Here is a 24,263-nt window from a genome sequence, read left to right as displayed (position 1 = left end):
ATGTAATGCCCATACACCCGTGATTCCACCTACACCCATGTAATTCAGCACCTGCAAACCATGTAATTCCCACCCACAAATCATGTAATTCCACCTACACCATGTAATTCCCACCTACAACCATAATGGTCACACCTACACCCATGTAATTCCTACTCCTACACCCATGTAATTCAAGCGACCTACATGTCCATGTAATTCCACCCACACCCACATGTAATTCCCACTCTGTCCACTATGTAATTCCCACCCACACTCCATATGTAATTCCCACTCACAACCATGTAATCATACACTCTACAACCATGTAATTCACACCCCACAACCATGTAATTCACACCTATGTAATCACTAATTCCATACCATGTAATTCCCACCTACAACCATGAAATTACACCTACAACATATGTAATTCCCACCTACACCTATGTAATTATACCCTACACTCCATGTATCTGCATTCTAAAACCATGTAATTTGTGACTCTACAACCACATGTAATCATACACTCTATACCCATGTAATTCACACTTACACCTATGTAATTCTCCAAGAACCTATATGTAATTCTACCTAAGCATCATATGTAATTCTCCTAATTCTACAATTTCATGTGATTCCCACCTACACCCATATGTAATTCCCACCTACAACCATATGTATCTGTGACTCTACAACCATGTAACTCCTACTCTTTTACACCTATGTATTCCTACCTACACCCACATGTAATTCCCACCTACAACCACATGTAATTCTAATCTTACACCCATGTAATTACACCTGCAACCATGTATTCCTACCTACCCGATGATTCCCACCTCACACTCATGTAATTCCCACCTACAACCATATGTAATTCCTAACTCTACACTCCATATGTAATTCCCACTCTTACAACCATGTAATTCCCACTCCACACCCATGTAATTCACACTCCAAAAACCATAATTCCTGACTACACCTAAGGGATTCCCACTTCTATGTCCATGTAATTCTGCCCCACAACCATGTAATTTTCAGACTCTACAACTATAATTCTACCCCACACTCCATGTAATTAGACTTTACACTATTATGTAATTCTAATTTATTAACTGGACATGTGATTCCTACCTACACCCATAATTCCTACCTTACAACCATGTAATTTACCTACAACTATACCCCACCTACAACCATGTAATTCTAATTTACAATCCATATATGTAATTCATACTCTACAACCATGTACCTGTAGCTCACAACCATGTAATTCTAATTTACACTCCATGTAATTCACACTCCCAACCATGTAATTGCACCTACAACCATATAATTCCCACCCCACACCGACATGTAATTCCCACTCTACAAACATATAATTTCACTCACAACTCCATGTAATTCCCACTCCAAGACCCCATGTAATTTCACCTATTAACCATGTAATTCTGCACTCTACAACCATGTATTCTGTCTCATAAATCCAATTTCCACCTACACCATTGTGATTCCCATAATACCTGCACCATGTACCATTAATCTTCCACCTACACCCATGTAATTCCCAATTTCCACAACCATGTAATTTCTAATTCTACAACTATGACATTCCTAATTCACACATTCCATGTAATTCCCACTCTACACCCATGTATCTGTGACTTCCACCTATGTATTTCATTTACAACCATGTAATTACACTCTACAAACTATAATTTCTACCTTCATAAACATATAATTCTAATTTACAACTATGTAATTCCCACTCACACCATGTAATTCCTAGACCCTTACAACTCTGTAATTCCACACCACATGTGGGTCTCTAATTTGTGACTAATCTACAACCATGTAGTTCCTAAGACTCTACACCTATGTAATTCAGACTTCACACCCATATAATTCCCACCTACACCGATGTAGATTCTACCTACACCCTAGTGTAATTCTACTCCATAACCATGTAATCTCATAACTCTTACACCCATATGTAATTCCCACCCCACAACCATGTAATTCCCACCCCATAACCATGTATTCACATCTCCACAACCATGTAATTGTGAGCTACACCATAGTTCTACCTACACCCATGTAATCCATGTAATTTGCACCTCACAACCTAATGGTCAGACTCCTACACTCCATGTAATTCTACTCCACCCATGTAATTCCTCCAACCATGTAATTCTAATTCCTACAGACTGACATGTAATTCCCCACCTACACCTATGTGGGTTCCCACCTACACTCTATGGATTCTAAATGTCTATGTATGTCTTGGCACCTTCACAAACTATGTATTTCCCATCTACACCCATGTAGGATTCTTAATTTACACCATATGTAGAATTCTCACTCACACCTACATACCCATGTAATTCCCACCTCCAACTATGTAATTTCTACCTACACTTAGAGCAACAATAATGCTATAAACCATGTAATTCCCTAATCACCACAATCTTATGTAATTCCTGACCTACACCCATGTAATTCAGACTCCATGGGCAACCTTAATTCACCACTCCACAACCATGTAATCTCACACTCTACAACCATGTAATTCCCACCATAATTCACCTACACCATGTAATTCCCACCTACACTCCATGTAATTCCTCGGTGACCTACAATCTAATTCCACCTCCACACCCATGTAATTCTCTGCACTCACAACCATGTAATTCCTCAGACCTACAACCATGTAATTCCCACCTACAAACATACTACACCTACAACCATGTAATTCACACCTACAACCATGTATTTACACTCTTACCAACCATGTAATTTCACCTACAAACTTATGTAATTCACACCCCAACCCATGTAATTCACACCTACACACCTATAATTTGCACTCTAAACTGGATGGATCTGCACCTACAACCATGTAATTCCTACCTACAACCATGTAATTCAAATTTCCACTCCACATGTAATTCCCACTCTACACCCCATGTAATTCAAACCTACACTCATAATCCAGACCTACACCCATGTAATTCCCACCCTTACACCCATGTAATTGGCACCTACACCATGTAATTCCCTACTCCTACACTCCATGTAATTCCCACCCACAACCATGTAATTCGCTACCTACAACCATCACACACCATGTAATTCCCACCTACACCCATGTAATTCAAGACCTACAACCATGTAATTCCCACCTGTAAATGTACCACATGTACCATGTAATTCTAATCTCAACCATGTAATTCCCACTTGCACCTATAATTCTACAACCATAATTCAAAGACCTAAGCACCCATGTAATTCAAGACTCTAGCACCCATGTAATTCGGTGACATAACCACACCCACACCATGCATCTAATTCACAACCATGTAATTCCTACCTACATGTCCATGTAATTCCACACTCCACACCCATGTAATTCATACTCACACATATGTATCCACATGAAATGCACTTCACACCCATGTAATTCCACCCCAACCATGTAATTCACACCTACACCCATGTAATTCACAGACCCATAACCATGTAATTCCACTCCTATACCCATGTGGCCCACACCACTCTACACCCATAATTCCCACTCTTACACTCCATATGTAATTCAGACCTCCAACCATGTAATTCCCACCCATAATTCCATGTATTCTAGACCTGCAACCATGTGATTCCCACCCCACACTCCATGAGTCTTCCCACCTGGCACACCCACATGTTATTCTAATTTCAGAACCATGTAATCTCTAATTACACCCATGTAATTCCCACCTTACACCTATGTAATTCCCACCCACACCCATGTAATTCCCACTCTTGCAACCATGTAATTCCCACTCCACACCCATGTGGATCTGTTACTCCTGTAAACCATGTAATTCCCACTCCACAGTCCACATAGACCAGACTCATGGATTCCTTAATTCCACTCCCATAATCTCAGACTCACACCCATGTAATTCTAATTCCACAACCATGTAATTCCCACCTACACCCACATGTAATTCCCACCTACAACCATGTAATCTCTATCCTACACCCATGTAATTCACACCTGCACAACTATGTAATTCCTAATCCACACCATGATAGGATTCCCACCTACAACCATGTAATTCCCACCTACAACCATGTAATTATGACTCCAGCAACCATGTAATTCCCACTCTACACCCATATGTAATTCAGACTCTACACCCATGTAATTCTAGACCACACAATTCATTGTGATTCCCACTCACACCCATGTAATTCCTGCACCTACACCCACATGTAATTCCCACCTACACCTATGTAATTTCCACCTACACCATTGTGATTCCCACTTTTTACACTCCATGTAAATCCCTACCACCTACAACCATAATTCTGCACCTACATTCTTGTAATTCCCACCTACAACCATGTAATTCCCAGCTACACTCCATGTAATTCCCACCTGTCACCCATAATTCCCACCCACAACCATGTAATTCCTGACTCTACACCCATGTAATTCCCACCTACACCCATGTAATTCCCACCTACAACCATGTAATTCCCACCTACAACCATGTAATTCCCACCCACACCCGTGATGTAATTCCCACCTACACCCATGTAATTCACACCTACAACCATAATGTAATTCCACCTACAACCATGTAATTTCCACCACACCATTGTGAGATTCCCCACTTACACCCATGTAATTTCACCACCCACAACCATGTAATTCCCACCTACAACCATATGTAATTCCCACCTACACCCGTGTTCACCTACAATTCACACCTACAACCATGTAATTCCCACCTACACCCATATAATTCCACCTACAACCATATGTTCCACCTACAACCGTATGACTCCACCTAACCATGTAATTCCCACCTACACCCATGTAATTCCCACCTACAACCATGGTTCGGCACCAGCCGTCCGACACACGGGCGCCACGTGTAATTCCTAACCTACAACCATGAAATTCGACACCTACAATCATGTAATTCCCACCTACAACCATGTAATTCGCACCTAAACCATGTAATTCGCACCTACAAACATGTAGTTCCATGTAATTCCCACCTACACCCATGTAATTTGCACCTACAACCATGTAATTCGTCACCTACACCCTTTTGTAATTCTAATTTACAACCATGTAATTCCCACTCTACACCGATGTAATTCCCTACCTCGTACACATGTGATTCCCACCTACAACCATGTAATTCCCACCTATGCCGTACAACCATGTAATTCACAGACCTACAACCATGTAATTCCCACCTACACCCATGTAATTCACCGACCTACACCCATAATTCTGTGACCTACACCGATGAGTTCACACCTACAGCCGTGGATTCCCACTCCACACCCATGTAATTCCCACCTACAACCATATGTAATTCCTCCCACCTACACCCATGTAATTCTGCACCTACAACCATGTAATTCCACCTACACCCATGTAATTCACACCTACAACCACTTATAATTCAGAAGGACCTAAACCATGTAATTCCCACCTACAACTCCATATAATTCCACCTACCCATGTAGTTCCCACTCGACCATGATTCACTACCTACACCCGTTGTAATTCCCACCTACACCCATGTAATTGTGTGACACCTACAACCATGTAATTCCCACCTACACCTATGAAATTCCCACCTACACCGATGTGATTCCCAACTTACACACATACATGTAATTCCCACCTACAACCATGTAAGATTCCACACCTACAACCCATGTAATTCCCACCTACACCCATGTAATTCCCACCTACACACCCATGTAATTCCCACCTACACCCATGTAATTCCCACCTACACCCATGTAATTCCGCACCTACAACCATGTAATTCCACACCTACAACCACAGCCGTAATTCACCTGCACCTGGCCGGTGGCCATGTAATCTCACACCTACAACCATGTAATTCGTGCCTCCACACCCATGTAATTCGCACCTACAACCATGTAATTCGTTCCTCTACAGCTATGTAACACCTGCACTTACATATGATTCACGCATACAACCATAATTCCAACCACAACTGATGTAATTCCTAATTCTACACAGCCATGTAATTCCCACCTACACCCATGTAATTGGCGCACCTACAACCATGTAATTCACTCACAACCATGTAATTCACTTCTACAACTGATGTAATTCGCACTTCTACAACCATGAGATTGGCACCTACAACCATGTAATTCCACCTACAACCATGTAATTTGGCACCTACAACCATGTGATTCCCACCTACACCCATGTAATTGCTGACCTACAACCATGTAATCTCCGCACCTACACCCATGTAATTCACACCTACAACCATGTAATTCATGTGACCTACACCATGTAATTCACACCTACAACCATGTAATTTGCAATCACCCCTACACTCCATATATCTGCACACCCACACCCTACATGTAATTGGCACCTACAACCATGTAATTCGCTGACCTAAACCGTATGTAATTCAGACTCTACAACCATATGTAATTCACACCTATACCCATGTAATTTGTAATCCTACAACCATGTAATTCCCACCTACACCCTTGTAATTCACACTCACAACCATGTAATTCCCACTTACACCCATATGTAATTCCCACTCTGCGCGGTCATGATTCCCACCTACAACCATAATTCCCACCTACAACTATGTATCTGTGACTCTACAACCATGTAATTCCCACCTACAACCATGTGATTCCCACCTACACCCATGTAATTCACACCTACAACCATATGTAATTCCCACCTACACCTCATGTAATTCCCACCTACACCCATGTAATTCCCACCTACAAGCATGTAATTCACACTCCACAACCATGTAATTGGCAGAGTTACAACCATGTAATTGGCACCTACAAACCATGTAATTCACACCTAAACCCATGTAATTCACACCTAAACCATGTAATTCCACCTATACCCATGTAATTTGTGCACCTACAACCATGTAATTCCCACCTACGCCTTGTAATTCACACCTACAACCATGTAATTCAGACCTTACACTCCATGTAATTCCCACCTACACCCATGTGATTCCCACCTACAACCATGTAATTCCCACCTACAACCATGTAATTCCCACTCACACCCATGACACCTACAACCATGTAATTCCCACTCTACACCTATGTAATTCTGACTAATCCTACACCCATGTGATTCCCACCTACACCCATGTAATTCCCACCCTACAACCATGTAATTCACACCTACAACCATGTAATTCCCACCTACACCCATGTAATTCCCACCTACACCCATGTAATTCCCACCTACAACCATGTAATTCACACCTACAACCATGTAATTCGCAGCTACAACCATGTAATTCCCACCTACACCCATGTAATTCCCACCTACAACCATGTAATTCCCACCTACACCCATGTAATTCCCACCTACACCCATGTAATTCCCACTCCACAACCATGTAATTCCCACCTACAACCATGTAATCTCACTCTACACGGACCATGTGATTCCCACTCTACAACCATGTAATTCTGCACCTACAACCATGTAATTCGCACCTACAACCATGTAATTTCACATCTACACCCATGTAATTCCCACCTACACCCATGTAATTCCCACCTACACCCATGTAATTCCCACCTACAACCATGTAATTCCCACCTACACCCATGTAATTCCCACCTACAACCATGTAATTCCCACCTACAACCATGTAATTCCCACCTACAACCATGTATTCCCTAGCTACAACCATGTAATTCCCACCTACACCCATGTAATTCCCACCTCCACAACCATGTAATTCTTGCACTCCTACACCCATGTAATTCTACACCTACACCCATGTAATCTCTCACCTACAACCATGTAATTCCCTACAACCATGTAATTTCACCCACACCTATGTTCCACCTACACACCCCGCGCGTAATCTCACACCTACATAATAATTCGTGACCTACAACCATACCACTTCCACCTACACCATTGTGACTTCACTTACACCCATGTGATTCCTACCACTCCTACAATCCATGTAATTCCCACCTACAACCATGTAATTCCCACCTACACCCATGTAATTCACACCCTCTACACCATGTAATTCCCACCTACACCCATGTACTCAAGACCTACAACCATGTAATTCACACTACAACCATGTAATTCACACCTACACCCATGTAATTCTGCCTACAAACCATGTAATTCCCACCTACACCCATGTAATTCCCACTCTACACCCATGTAATTGGTACCCTACAACCATGTAATTCCCACCTACAACCATGTAATTGCACCTACAACCATGTAATTCTCACCTCTACACCCATGTAATTCACACCTACAACCATGTAATTCTACCTACACCCATGTAATTCCTACACCTACAACCATGTAATTCCCACCTACACCCATGTAATTCCTACCTACAACCATGTGATTCCCACCTACAACCATGTAATTCCCACCCACAACCATATATGTAATCACACCTTACAACCATGTAATTCCCACCTACACCCATGTAATAATCACACCCATGTACTACCACTTCACAACCATGTGATTCCCACCTACACCCATGTAATTCTACCCTACAAACTATGTAATTCCACCTACAACCATGTACTTGCACCTACACCCATGTAATTCACACCTACAACCATGTAATTCCCACTTCACAACCATGTAATTCTAAGCACAACCATGTAACTCTACTTCCCACCCATGTAATTCCTGACTACAACCATATGTAATTCCCACTACACCTATGTAATTCTCAGACCTACAACCATGTAATTCCACCTACAACCACATGTAATTCCCACCTACAACCATGTAATTCCCACTCTACAACCATGTAATTCCACCCTACAACCATGTGATTCCCACCTACACCCATGTAATTCATAATCTACAACCATGTAATTCACACCTACAACCATGTAATTCACACCTACACCCATTTAATTCTGCACCTACACCTATGTAATTCCCACCTACAACCATAATTCCCACCTACACCCATGTAATTCCTACCTGCAACCATGTAATTCTCACCTCACAACCATGTAATTCGCACCTACACCCATGTCATTCGTCACCTACAACCATGTAATTTTACACCTATGTAACTCACACCCATGTATGTACTCCGCCTTTACACCCATGTGTAATTCAGACCTACACCCATGTAATTCCCACCCACAACCATGTAATTCCCACCTACAACCATGTAATTCCCACCCTACACCTATGTAATTCCCACCTACACCCATGTAATTCCCAATCTCCACAACCATGTAATTCACACCTACACCATGTGATTCACACTCTACAACCATGTAATTCTGACCTACAACCACATGAGATTGGCAGCTACAATCGTGTAATTCCCACCTCACAACCATGTAATTTGCACCTACAACCATGTGATTCCCACCTACAACCATGTATCCGCAGACCTACAAACCATGTAATTCTGCACCTACACCCATGTAATTACACCTGCACCCATGTAATTCAGACCTACAACCATGTAATTGCACCTACAACCATGTAATTCACCCTTACAACCATGTAATTCGCACCTACAACCATGAGATTGGCACCTACAACCATGTAATTCCTACCTACAACCATGTAATTTGCACCTACAACCATGTGATTCCCACCTACACCCATGTAATTCGCACCTACAACCATGTAATTCGCACCTACACCCATGTAATTCACACCTACAACCATGTAATTTGCACCTACACCCATGTAATTCACACCTACAACCATGTAATTTGCACCTACACCCATGTAATTCGCACCTACACCCATGTAATTCGCACCTACAACCATGTAATTCGCACCTAAAACCATGTAATTCGCACCTACAACCATGTAATTCACACCTATACCCATGTAATTTGCACCTACAACCATGTAATTCCCACCTACACCCTTGTAATTCACACCTACAACCATGTAATTCCGACTACACCCATGTAATTCCCACCTACACCGATGTGATTCCCACCTACAACCATGTAATTCCCACCTACAACCATGTAATTCGCACCTACAACCATGTAATTCACACCTACACCCATGTAATTGCACCTACACCCATGTAATTCCCACCTACACCGATGTGATTCCCACCTACACCCATGTAATTCCCACCTACAACCATGTAATTCCCACCTACACCCATGTAATTCCCACCTACACCCATGTAATTCCCACCTACAACCATGTAATTCCCACCTACAACCATGTAATTCGCAGCTACAACCATGTAATTCCCACCTACACCCATGTAATTCCCACCTACAACCATGTAATTCCCACCTACACCCATGTAATTCCCACCTACACCCATGTAATTCCCACCTACAACCATGTAATTCCCACCTACAACCATGTAATTCCCACCTACACCCATGAAATTCCCACCTACACCGATGTAATTCCCACCTACACCCATGTAATTCCCACCTACAACCATGTAATCAACCATATGTAATTCGCCCCTACACCCATGTAACTCGCACCTACAGCCATGTAATTCCCACCTACAACCATGTAATTCCCACCTACAACCATGTAATTCCCACCTACACCCATGTAATTCCCACCTACACCCATGTAATTCGCACCTACAACCATGTAATTCGCACCTACAACCATGTAATTCACCCCTACAACCATGTAATTCGCACCTACAACCATGAGATTGGCACCTACAACCATGTAATTCCCACCTACAACCATGTAATTTGCACCTACAACCATGTGATTCCCACCTACAACCATGTAATTCGCACCTACAACCATGTAATTCGCACCTACACCCATGTAATTCACACCTACAACCATGTAATTTGCACCTACACCCATGTAATTCGCACCTACACCCATGTAATTGGCACCTACAACCATGTAATTCACACCTTCACCCATGTAATTCCTACCTACAACCATGTAATTCACACCTACAACCATGTAATTTGCACCTACACCCATGTAATTCGCACCTACACCCATGTAATTCACACCTACAACCATGTAATTTGCACCTACACCCATGTAATTCGCACCTACACCCATGTAATTCGCACCTACACCCATGTAATTCACACCTACAACCATGTAATTTGCACCTACAACCATGTAATTCACACCTACAACCATGTAATTCACACCCACAACCATGTTATTTGCACCTACAACCATGTAATTCGCACCTACACCCATGTAATTCGCACCTACAACCATGTAATTCGCACCTACAACCATGTAATTCACACCTACAACCATGTAATTCGCACCCATGCCTTCAGTCTTGAGAGTACCCAACAGGGCAAAGTGAGTTGTTTGACCACTACCTGATGGCCGTGTAGAGTGTAGAAGATCCTGCCCTCCAACAGGTCGAATATCTTGACCGTGGCATCGTCAGAACCAGTGAGGAGGTAGTTGCCACTGGAGTGGAAGGACAGGCTGTTGACGGCGGCAGTGTGAGCTGGGGAAACACAAGCGTCAAATACATGGGATATCTGGTTTTGTTAATACTGTACACAACAAATATTCCAGTCTGTAAGTTGAAGATAATTGTCACAGCTTTACATAATGCTGATCAGAAGTGAGATTGAAACTCTTTCAACCATGTACGTTATGACAAAGGACAACTTGACAACAGACACTACATACAATATATCGACCGTCTTGGGACAAAGTACCAACATGGTTCTGCAGTATACAATATATCGACTGTCTTGGGACAACGTACCAACATGGTTCTGCAGTATACAATATATCGACTGTCTTGGGACAACGTACCAACATGGTTCTGCAGTATACAATATATCGACTGTCTTGGGACAACGTACCAACATGGTTCTGCAGTATACAATATATCGACTGTCTTGGGACAACGTACCAACATGGTTCTGCAGTATCTTGTTCATCCTGATGTCCCATACTTTGACTCCTCCATCAGTGCTGGCTGAGGCGATACAGGTGCCGCTCGGGTGGAACTCCACGTGGTTCACAAACCTACATCACAAACATCCACAGATCAGCATATATACACACTACATAGCAATAGACATAACAAACACACAAGGGTCATGCTCTGGGGAGTTGACACACCATTGAATGGAAACACCAAAGTGGCACAATGTAGGCCATGATAGTTTGTTATTCCATAGTTCCACTTTAAAGGGTTGACAACATGCAGGATGAAACAATTCCTTTCAGATCTCATGTATGGTACATTGGGTATTTCCACCACTGTCAGCTCACCCTCCAGTTTCATAGAAAGTGTGGACACACTCCTTGCTCTGTCTGTCCCACAGCCGGACTGTCTTGTCATCACTTCCGGACACCAGCAACCGATTGTCCGGGGAAAACCTGCAGCAAACATATACAAGTACACAAGACAGTCGCTCCTCTCATACAGGGACAGACTTGTCGTATTTCATGATTTACAAATTGCTTGCCAATCACTTAATATAGACTGGTCAAGTTGTGTTGAAATGCATATAAAATAAATTAGGAGTGTCTCAAATTTGTTGTCATCTTATTTGGTGTAAAGCTAGAGTAGAGTAGTTGGGTGCTAGCAATGGATATGACTCCCAACAGACCAAGGTAAGACACAGGTGCTCTATAACCATGTCCTCTATGTATCGTGTAGCCACGTGTACAGATGCATCTGCCTCCCACTAGACATACCTGGCACAGCGCACCCAGTTCATGTGTTGTGTAAGGGAGAAGATGAACTTCTGGCGGTGAACAGTCCACAGCTGAAATCAGGACAATCACACAGCTCTTAGCAGGTAAAAAGTTGTCCATTTCTGGGTGAATTAAACACAAAATAAACAAAGCCATGAACAACTTGTGTTTTTCATAACAGCAGTTTGTATGCAGTACTCAAATTTTAACTCAACAAGAAAATAAGATTTTATATGTGTGTTATGTGTGTTCAATGTGTGTAGTAGGTCAAACAAGTCTAGTGTGTGCAGTGAGTGTGTTATATGTGTGTGTCGTGTGAGGCATGTGTTGTGTTGTGTGAATCATGAGTGTGTAGTATGTGTCATGTGTATGTTGTGTGTCATGCATTTGCCATGTGTGTTGTGCCGTGAGTCATGTATGTGTTGTGTTATGTGAGTCATCTGTGTGTTGTCACGTGAGTCATGTGTGTTGTATTATGTGAGACATGTACGTGTTGTCATTTGAGCCATGTGTGTTGCATCATGTGAGTCATGTATTGTTGACATGTGAGTGTTGTCATGTGAGTCATGTATATGCCGTAATGTGCATCATGTGTGTTATGGCATGTGAGTCATGAATGTGTTGTGTCATGTGAGTCATGTAGGTGTCTTGTCATGTGAGTCATGTATGTGTTGTGTCATGTGAGTCATGCATGTGTTGTGTCATGTGAGTCATGTAAGTGTCTTATCTCATGAGAGTCATGTATGTGTTGTGTCATGTGAGTCATGTATTGTTGACATGTGAGTGTTGTCATGTGAGTCATGTATATGCCGTAATGTGCATCATGTGTGTTATGGCGTGTGAGTCATGAATGTGTTGTGTCATGTGAGTCATGTATGTGTCTTATGTCATGTGAGTCATGTATGTGTTGTGTCATGTGAGTCATGCATGTGTTGTCATGTGAGTCATGTAAGTGTCTTATCTCATGAGAGTCATGTATGTGTTGTGTCATGTGAGTCAGGTGTGATGTGTTGTGAGTCATGTATGTGTTGTCATGTGAGTCATGCATGTGTTGTGTCACGTGAGTCATGTCAGTGTCTTATCTCATGAGAGTCATGTATGTGTTGTGTCATGTGAGTCAGGTGTGTTGTGTCATGTGAGTCAGGTGTGTTGTGTCATGTGAGTCATGTATGTGTCTTATGTCATGTGAGTCATGTATGTGTTGTGTCATGTGAGTCATGCATGTGTTGTGTCATGTGAGTCATGTAAGTGTCTTATCTCATGAGAGTCATGTATGTGTTGTGTCATGTGAGTCAGGTGTGTTGTGTCGTGAGTCATGTATGTGTTGTAATGTGAGTCGTGTGTGTTATGGCATCTGAGTCATGTGAGTCTTGTGTGTTGTGAAGTTGTCATTTGAGTCATGTATGTGTTGTGTCACATGAGTCATGTGTGTTGTGTCATGTGAGCCATGTATGTGTTCTGTCATGAGTCATGTACGTGTTGTAATGTGAGTCATGCGTGTTGTGAACTGTGAGTGATGTATGTGTTGTGTCATGCAAATCATGCTAGTGTTGTCATGTGAGTCATATGTGTTGTGTCATGTGAGTCATGTGTGTTGTGTCATGTGAGCCATGTATGTTGTGTCGTGAGTCATGTATGTGTTGTGATGTGAGTCATGTGTGTTGTGACATGTCATGTATGTGTTGTGTCATGTGTGTTGTGATGTGTGAGTCATGTGTGTTGGGTCATGTGAGCCATTTATGTGTTATGTCATGAGTCATGTACGTGTTGTAATGTGAGTCATGCGTGTTGTGAAGTGTGAGTTGTGTCATGCAAATCATGCTAGTGTTGTGTCATGTGAGCCATGTATGTTATGTCGTGAGTCTTGTATGTGTTGTGATGTGAGTCATGTATGTGTTGTGTCATGTGTGTTGTGATGTGTGAGTCATGTGTGTTGTGTCACGTGAGTCATGCATGTCATGTATGTGTTGTGTAATGTGAGTCATGTCACATGAGAGTCATGTGTGTGTGGTGTTATGTGAGTCATGTGTGTTGTTAAGTGTGAGTCATATATGTGTTGTGTCATGTGAGTCATGTGTGTTGTGTCATGTGAGTCATGCATGTTGTGAGTGAGTGAGTTATATTTTACGGCACTTTTAGCAATATTCCAGCAATATCACGGCGGGGTACACCAGAAATGGGCTTCACACATTTTACCCATGTGGGGAATCGAACCAGGGCCTTCGGAGTGACAAGCGAACGCTTTACCCACTAGGCTACCCCACCCCCCATGCGTGTTGTGACGTGTGAGTCATGTATGTGTTGTGTCATGGGAGTCATGTGTGTGTTATGTCATGCGTGTGGAGTCGTATGTGTGACATGTCAGTCACATATGTGTGTTGTGTTGTGAGTCATGTGTGTGTAGTGAGAGTTTAGCTCACCTTGACTGTCTTGTCGTCCGATGCTGTACACAGAGTCTGCCCATCACTGGAGAAGTCCACACTACGTACAGTAGCGGTGTGAGCTTTGAATACAGTTGATTCCCCTTTCCTAAAACAAAATAACATCATTTCAGTCACAAGAAAGACACATTACGGAGCATGAGGAATACGTCTTGGATCGACTAGGTCTAAAACTTGGACGTCACATTGTATAATGGTATATGTATCTCTGAGTACGTACACACTTGGTATCCAGAGTCTGACGGTCTTGTCCCTGGAGGATGAAGCTACAAGGTGACCGGATGGGGAAAACTGCACTGACATGACTGCATCCTGTAACACAAACAGATGGTTACTTGACAACACCATCCCTAGAGGATGAAGCTACAAGGTGACCGGACGGGGAGAACTGCACTGACACGACTGCATCCTGTAACACAAACAGATGGTTACTTGACAACACCATCCCTAGAGGATGAAGCTACAAGGTGACCGGATGCACCACTACACTGTGACAACTGCACCACTACACACTGTGACAACTGTACCACTACACTCTGTGACAACTGCAACAACTGCACCACTACACACTGTGACAACTGCACCACTACACACTGACAACTGCACCACTACACACTGTGACAACTGCACCACTACACACTGACAACTGCACCACTACACACTGACAACTGCACCACTACACACTGACAACTGCACCACTACACACTGACAACTGTACCACTACACACTGACAACTGCACCACTACACACTGACAACTGCACCACTACACACTGACAACTGCACCACTACACACTGTGACAACTGCACCACTACACACTGACAACTGCACCACTACACACTGTGACAACTGCACCACTACACACTGTGACAACTGCACCACTACACACTGTGACAACTGTACCACTACACACTGTGACAACTGCACCACTACACACTGACAACTGCCACACTGACAACTGCACACTGACAACTGCACCACTACACACTGACAACTGCACCACTACACACTGACAACTGCACCACTACACGCTGACAACTGCACCACTGCACTGACAACTGCACCACTACACACTGTGACAACTGCACCACTACACACTGTGACAACTGCACCACTACACACTGACCAACTGCACCACTACACACTGTGACAACTGCACCACTACACACTGACAACTGTACCACTACACACTGACAACTGCACCACTACACACTGTGACAACTGCACCACTACACTGTGACAGCTGCACACTACACTGACAACTGCACCACTACACACTGTGACAGCTGCACCACTACACACTGTGACAACTGCACCACTACACACTGTGACAACTGCACCACTACACACTGACAACTGCACCACTACACACTGTGACAACTGCACCACTACACACTGTGACAACTGCACCACTACACACTGACAACTGCACCACTACACACTGACAACTGCACCACTACACACTGGCACCACTTACACACACAACTGCACCACTACACACTGACAACCGCTGCACCACTACCACTACACTGTGACAACTGCACCACTACACACTGTGACAACTGCACCACTACACACTGACAACTGACAGCTGCACCACTACACACTGTGACAACTGCACCACTACACACTGACAACTGTACCACTACACACTGACAACTGACAACTGCACCACTACACTGTGACAACTGCACCACTACACACTGACAACTGTACCACTACACACTGACAACTGCACCACTACACACTGACAACTGCACCACTACACACTGACAACTGCACCACTACAGCACTGACAACTGCACCACTACACACTGACAACTGCACCACTACACACTGTGACAACTGCACCACTACACACTGTGACAACTGCACCACTACACACTGACAACTGCACCACTACACACTGACAACTGCACCACTACACTCTGTGACAACTGCACCGCTACACACTGTGACAACTGCACCACTACACTGTGACAACTGCACCACTACACACTGTGACAACTGCACCACTACACACTCGACAACTGCACCACTACACACTGTGACAACTGCACCACTACACACTGTGACAACTGCACCACTACACACTGACAACTGCACCACTACACACTGTGACAACTGCACCACTACACACTGTGACAACTGCACCACTACACTGTGACAACTGCACCACTACACACTGACAACTGCACCACTACACACTGTGACAACTGCACCACTACACATGTGACAACTGCACCACTACACACTGTGACAACTGCACCACTACACACTGTGACAACTGCACCACTACACACTGACAACTGCACCACTACACACTGTGACAACTGCACCACTACACACTGTGACAACTGCACCACTACACACTGACACTGTTTCACTGCACCACTACACACTGACAACTGCACCACTACACACTGTGACAACTGTACCACTACACACTGTGACAACTGCACCACTACACTGTGACAACTGCACCACTACACACTGTGACAACTGCACCACTACACACTGTGACAACTGCACCACTACACACTGTGACAACTGCACCACTACACACTGACAACTGCACCACTACACACTGACAACTGCACCACTACACACTGTGACAACTGCACCACTACACACTGACAACTGCACCACTACACACTGACAACTGCACCACTACACACTGACAACTGCACCACTACACACTGACAACTGCACCACTACAGACTGACAACTGCACCACTACACACTGACAACTGCACCACTACACACTGTGACAACTGCACCACTACACACTGACAACTGCACCACTACACACTGTGACAACTGTACCGCTACACACTGTGACAACTGCACCACTACACACTGACAACTGCACCACTACACACTGTGACAACTGCACCACTACACACTGACAACTGCACCACTACACACTGTGACAACTGTACCGCTACACACTGTGACAACTGCACCACTACACTGTGACAACTGCACCACTACACACTGACAACTGCACCACTACACTCTGTGACAACTGTACCGCTACACACTGTGACAACTGCACCACTACACTGTGACAACTGCACCACTACACACTGTGACAACTGCACCACTACACACTGACAACTGCACCACTACACTGTGACACTGACAACTGTACCACTACACACCCAGACAACTGCACCACTACACACTGACAACTGCACCACTACTAGACTCTGACAACTGCACCACTACACACTGTGACAACTGCACCACTACACACTGTGACAACTGCACCACTACACACTGTGACAACTGCACCACTACACACTGTGACAACTGCACCACTACACACTGACAACTGTACCACTACACACTGACAACTGCACCACTACACTGTGACAACTGCACCACTACACACTGACAACTGCACCACTACACACTGTGACAACTGTACCACTACACACTGACAACTGCACCACTACACACTGACAACTGCACCACTACACACTGTGACAACTGCACCACTACACACTGTGACAACTGTACCACTACACACTGACAACTCCGCACCACTACACACTGACAACTGCACCACTACACACTGACAACTGCACCACTACAGACTGACAACTGCACCACTACACACTGACAACTGCACCACTACACACTGTGACAACTGCACCACTACACACTGTGACAACTGCACCACTACACACTGTGACAACTGCACCACTACACACTGTGACAACTGCACCACTACACACTGTGACAACTGCACCACTACACACTGTGACAACTGCACCACTACACACTGTGACAACTGCACCACTACACACTGACAACTGCACCACTACACTGTGACAACTGCACCACTACACACTGTGACAACTGCACCACTACACACTGTGACAACTGCACCACTACACACTGTGACAACTGCACCACTACACACTGTGACAACTGCACCACTACACACTGTGACAACTGCACCACTGCACACTGTGACAACTGCACCACTACACACTGTGACAACTGCACCACTACACCACACACTGTGACAACTGCACCACTACACACTGTGACAACTGCACCACTACACACTGTGACAACTGCACCACTACACACTGTGACAACTGCACCACTACACACTGTGACAACTGCACCACTGCACACTGTGACAACTGCACCACTACACACTGTGACAACTGCACCACTACACACTGTGACAACTGCACCACTGCACACTGTGACAACTGCACCACTACACACTGTGACAACTGCACCACTTCTGTGACAACTGCACCACTACACACTGTGACAACTGCACCACTACACACCGTGGACAATGACAACTGCACCACTGCACACTGTGACAACTGCACCACTACACTGTGACAACTGCACCACTACACACTGTGACAACTGCACCACTACACACTGTGACAACTGCACCACTACACACTGTGACAACTGCACCACTGCACACTGTGACAACTGCACCACTGCACACTGCAACTGCAATTCACTGCACACTGTGACAACTGCACCACTACTACACCATGACACTATCGCTGTTGACACACATCAAAACTTTTGTAGTAGTAGTATTACTGCACACTGTGACAACTGCACCACTACACAATGTGACAACTGCACCACTACACACTGTGACAACTGCACCACTGCACACTGTGACAACTGCACCACTACACACTGTGACAACTGCACCACTACACCATGACACTATCGTGGACACACATCAAAACTTTTAGTATTAGTATTACTGCACACTGTGACAACTGCACCACTACACAATGTGACAACTGCACCACTACACACTGTGACAACTGCACCACTGCACACTGTGACAACTGCACCACTACACACTGTGACAACTGCACCACTACACCATGACACTATCGTGGACACACATCAAAACTTTTAGTATTAGTATTACTGCACACTGTGACAACTGCACCACTACACACTGTGACAACTGCACCACTACACACTGTGACAACTGCACCACTACACACTGTGACAACTGCACCACTACACACTGTGACAACTGCACCACTACACCATGACACTATCGTGGACACACATCAAAACTTTTAGTATTAGTATTACTGCACACTGTGACAACTGCACCACTACACACTGTGACAACTGCACCACTACACCATGACACTATCGTGGACACACATCAAAACTTTTAGTGTTAGGCTGCAAAGAATCAAAATAGTCATAGAAAAACAAAAGAGGAATCAACCAGGTCACGTCAGTAGTTTGTTTCTTACTGGCTCTGTAGGGTGGACATACCTTGTGGCCAACAAATCTGTAAGCCCTCATTTTCGGCTTGAAATTCCACACCATCAGACATGAATCCATGGACCCAGAGGCTGAAAAAGTCCACAACACATCATTAGCATGATTAGTGATGATGATCATCTTTCATCACAATGGTGTTGAGGCACCAGGAAGCATCTCTGTTGTGACATGAGACAGCTGGGATGTCAGCACAGGTCACATGATGAGAGTGATATAATGTCAACAACAACACACTTGCCACTGAGACAGGGTTAGGAGAGCAGGGCTCCAGATAAGGGCCATATCGGCGTATGTACGAATACAAAATATGCACGATACGGTAGCAAATAATTTAGAAAACGTAGCAGGTACGCACCACAGCAATAGTGTACGGTCTTAGAATCATTTACAGACGTATTTATCTGAATAAAATATTGGTTTATTGTTTATTGACCTGTCTACACAAGACTATCAATGTAGTGGTGCATATATGAAACGAAACACAAGATTACTGATACTCCATTAAATTCCACTCAGTACTCTAAATGTACTCTTAAGGTTTTCCAGTACTCCTGTAGTGAAAAATATGGAGTACGTACTCCTGATGTTGAAAAATTATCTGGAGCCCTGGGAGAGGTTCACAAGACACATTGCATCCTGTATGCAAATACATTATGACACCTCAAAACTGTAAAAACATGGCTAATGGAATCTGAGACTGAGAGGTAGCAAACTGGTAACTTTCATGTTGCATATGACTTAACTTTCTGTTCAGGTAAGAAATATATTCAAAGTGTCAACAGTGAATAAACCCTTATTGTTTGACCAGCATACTAGAAGTTGGAAAGTCAATAACAAAGATTACAGCTTAAGGATAACTTTTTGTTTACTACACAGAGCGACGTGCAGCAATCTGCTTAGGCTGTAGTGTTCTGTTTTATGTTCTTTAGATGGGTATCTGCTGGGCCGGGTAGTTTTATCTCCTCCAGGTCAAACCCAAACTGACCATGTCTAAATCCACCCCCATCAGGATGACCATACCCTATATTGGCAAGGCCTCTCGTCAGATCAGTACACTACTTTAGCACCAAACAGGCAGTGACACCATCTTCACTGGCTTCCAATCCCTGAGAACCATCCTCCAAGCAAATGGCTGAACCCTATCCCCCCAAAAAGCAACCCCCAAACGGAATAATATGCAAGACAAACAATGAATGTTGAGACTCTTACGTACGTGAAACCTCCTGTTCCTTAGTTAACTGCATTAAAATGAATAAGAGCCTCAACGGCAGACAGGAAATCAGACCACCAAAAAAGTACTCAAGCAATCAAATTCAGTTTGACCAAGTTGTAATCCTATTCAACAAAAATCAGGACTTCAAGAAAAGAAAATTCTCTGACCGAAATATGTCGCCACAAACTTTTTATCGCAAGAGATCAAGGGCAATCTTCGTTATTCAGTCCATCCCCCACTGAGCATGTGCAATATAGTAATAATAATAGTAATATCAGTCACATGTTTGGGCATATAGGTCACCTAGAATGACAATAGCCTGCCTTGGGCCCCACAAAATTATTACTATCAGTGTTCTCTGTGTTTGAAAATGGATACCAAATACTGGAGCCTAATCACTGTAGGCAGCATCTTACCATCCCTGTACCTTAGATAGATTCACTGGCCTCTGCTGTCAAATAAAGACATGAACAATCCTATTACAGGCTAGTCACAAAACACAGCCACTTTAACATTTATTTACAGATAAGAAGAACAAATCATCTCACCTAGCTGTGTCATGTTGGGACTGAAGTCAACTGCAGTGATTGTGTCGCGGTGGCCCCGGAAGTGCCGCTCCAGTGATGGATCTTCCTGGAAACAACATAGTAACAATCATAATTAAATCTGCAGAAAATGAGGCAAAGAGATATTTGTTTGTCTTTCTCTTAGTTTAAGCAATATTTCAGCAACTCAAGGGCAGCATGTAAACAAACAAGACAAAATGTAGGCCAGACAATCCAGTGAATAATTGTTCTTTAAGTCTACCATAGAACCAACATCACTGGGATGGGATGAGAAATAATGAAAACAGCCACCGGATCCCAATGCTTGGGACCTGTTGAATCCTGAATGCACTCAAAGCTCCATAGCATCACATCAGCTGTGCATCTGAGTAAAATATGTAAAATAGATGACAGTAATTGGGTTGGGTTTTACGCCGCTTTTATCAATATTCCAACAATATGAAGGCGGGGGACACCAGAAATGGGCTTCACACACTGTACCCATGTGCGGAATCAAACCTGGGCCTTCGGCATGACAAGCGAACACTTCAACCACTAGGCTACCCCACCGCCCTGATAAGCAGAATAAGATTCAAGTTGCCTTATTCATATGTAAAAGATGCTTTCTCTTCAATATACCTCAAATTCATTAACACCCAGACATGCTTGCCCTGAAAGTCTACAGCCTGTTTGCAGGAATTATATTTACATCATCTCTTCTGAGAAGCGGTCACAATGCCAGGCACATATTTTTCGGATTTCGATTGGTGCCAGGATTGAAAAAAAGTGCCTAGGTAGCATAAGGAGTTATTCTATTCGATGTTATTCATAAGGAGTTATTACTTGGAAATAGTTCCTTCCGTTCCCCCATATTGCCCACTTCTTTCTTCAGCAGATTAACAGAGGTAACGCAACATAGTTCGACCCTATATATTGTAATTAATTTTGGGGGTTTTAGTTATTTTTGTGAGTTCTCTAGTAATTGTTGTGTTAGGTTTTGTTAATAATTTTAGTATATATTAATTTATAAATATTATTTGGGATGGGAGAACGGGAGGAACTCTTACCTTATCTTTATATGTATGCACAGAATCCGCTATTTTCTCTGTAAAATCAGTAACTTGATACCAATTTTACAGTTTCCACACATTGTCTATTAGATTAATTTGTTAAGAGAGACAGCTAACCTATTTACAACCTGACAAGGGTGCCTAAGGGACAGAAAAGGGCTGTTTGACTAGCAATAGGTGCTCAACCCCAAGGACACTAAGGGTATTTTTGATTGGAATTTGGAACCTCATCCTATTAATTGTAAGCGATGCTGGAACGTAAATGAGAACCAGGGACTCGGGATACAGCTGGGATGTTCTAAGGTATATAGATGTCAAATGTAGGTGCTTAATGAATATGAATTATTATTTTATCCATATTGTCAATGCATGTAGCTGTTCTCAAACGCCAGGTGTGCATGTCAAGACATGTTTGTAAACACTGCAAACATTGAACGATTCAGGTTTGTTGACATCTTCTTTGAGTACATTTTTCTCCAGCTTTTTGTTGAAATATTTACTTGCCAAACCGAAAGCTTGTCAAAAAAGAAAACCTGACACAAATGGAGCCAAAAAATGAAAATAACTGCATTAAGTGGCTTGGCCTGTCAAATATTTAGCTAAAAGGAAGCCGAATGAATATTGGCTAGAGTTTCAAAATTTGAATGCACCAACTGGTTGTATCTCTTCCGTAACGGTACTCACAAGTGTTGTTGCCATTTTCAAGTATCCACTATCTGCTATTTCCTCTTTCATGAGCCAAATGCCAAAAGAATTCAGGCCTGATCATGTATCAACGACTTTCAAATTATGGCGCTAAGTACCACAATTGCGCATGACGACGAAAATAATATCCGGTTCCTGTACGGCTGATAGCTTTGTAAATGAATTCACAAATATTCATTGTACTGGATATGATCAAAACTTTAAAGTAATTTCTCAACCACTCAATGCTAGAGTCTGTAAACAGACAAAGGATGTCTATCAAATCTGACTC

The 24,263-nt window shown here is 43.3% G+C and overlaps 1 protein-coding gene across 2 annotated transcripts in view; it reads right to left on the bottom strand.

Annotated features, from left to right (window-relative positions):
- The window catches only part of LOC124264792 (POC1 centriolar protein homolog A-like), a 29,861-nt gene extending 5,774 nt beyond the window's left edge, over positions 1–24,087 (bottom strand). For both annotated transcript variants that reach the window (XM_046699582.1, XM_046699583.1), the window contains exons 1-9: positions 23,972–24,087; positions 22,221–22,305; positions 20,451–20,530; positions 15,371–15,462; positions 15,130–15,238; positions 12,710–12,780; positions 12,281–12,388; positions 11,916–12,031; positions 11,365–11,498 (exon numbers count right to left, since the gene is read on the bottom strand). In XM_046699582.1, coding sequence (XP_046555538.1) covers positions 11,365–11,498; positions 11,916–12,031; positions 12,281–12,388; positions 12,710–12,780; positions 15,130–15,238; positions 15,371–15,462; positions 20,451–20,530; positions 22,221–22,305; positions 23,972–24,022 — 846 coding nt within the window. In that variant the 5' untranslated portion in view covers positions 24,023–24,087. The remainder of the gene's footprint in view (positions 1–11,364; positions 11,499–11,915; positions 12,032–12,280; positions 12,389–12,709; positions 12,781–15,129; positions 15,239–15,370; positions 15,463–20,450; positions 20,531–22,220; positions 22,306–23,971) is intronic.
- Positions 24,088–24,263: the final 176 nt, after the last annotated feature.

Source organism: Haliotis rubra, unplaced genomic scaffold (assembly GCF_003918875.1).
Source record: "Haliotis rubra isolate DU_JTF1 unplaced genomic scaffold, ASM391887v1 Scf942, whole genome shotgun sequence".
Taxonomy (NCBI): domain Eukaryota; kingdom Metazoa; phylum Mollusca; class Gastropoda; order Lepetellida; family Haliotidae; genus Haliotis; species Haliotis rubra.
The sequence above is the reverse complement of the archived record's forward strand: the minus strand, read 5'-3'. Positions and strand labels throughout refer to the sequence as shown.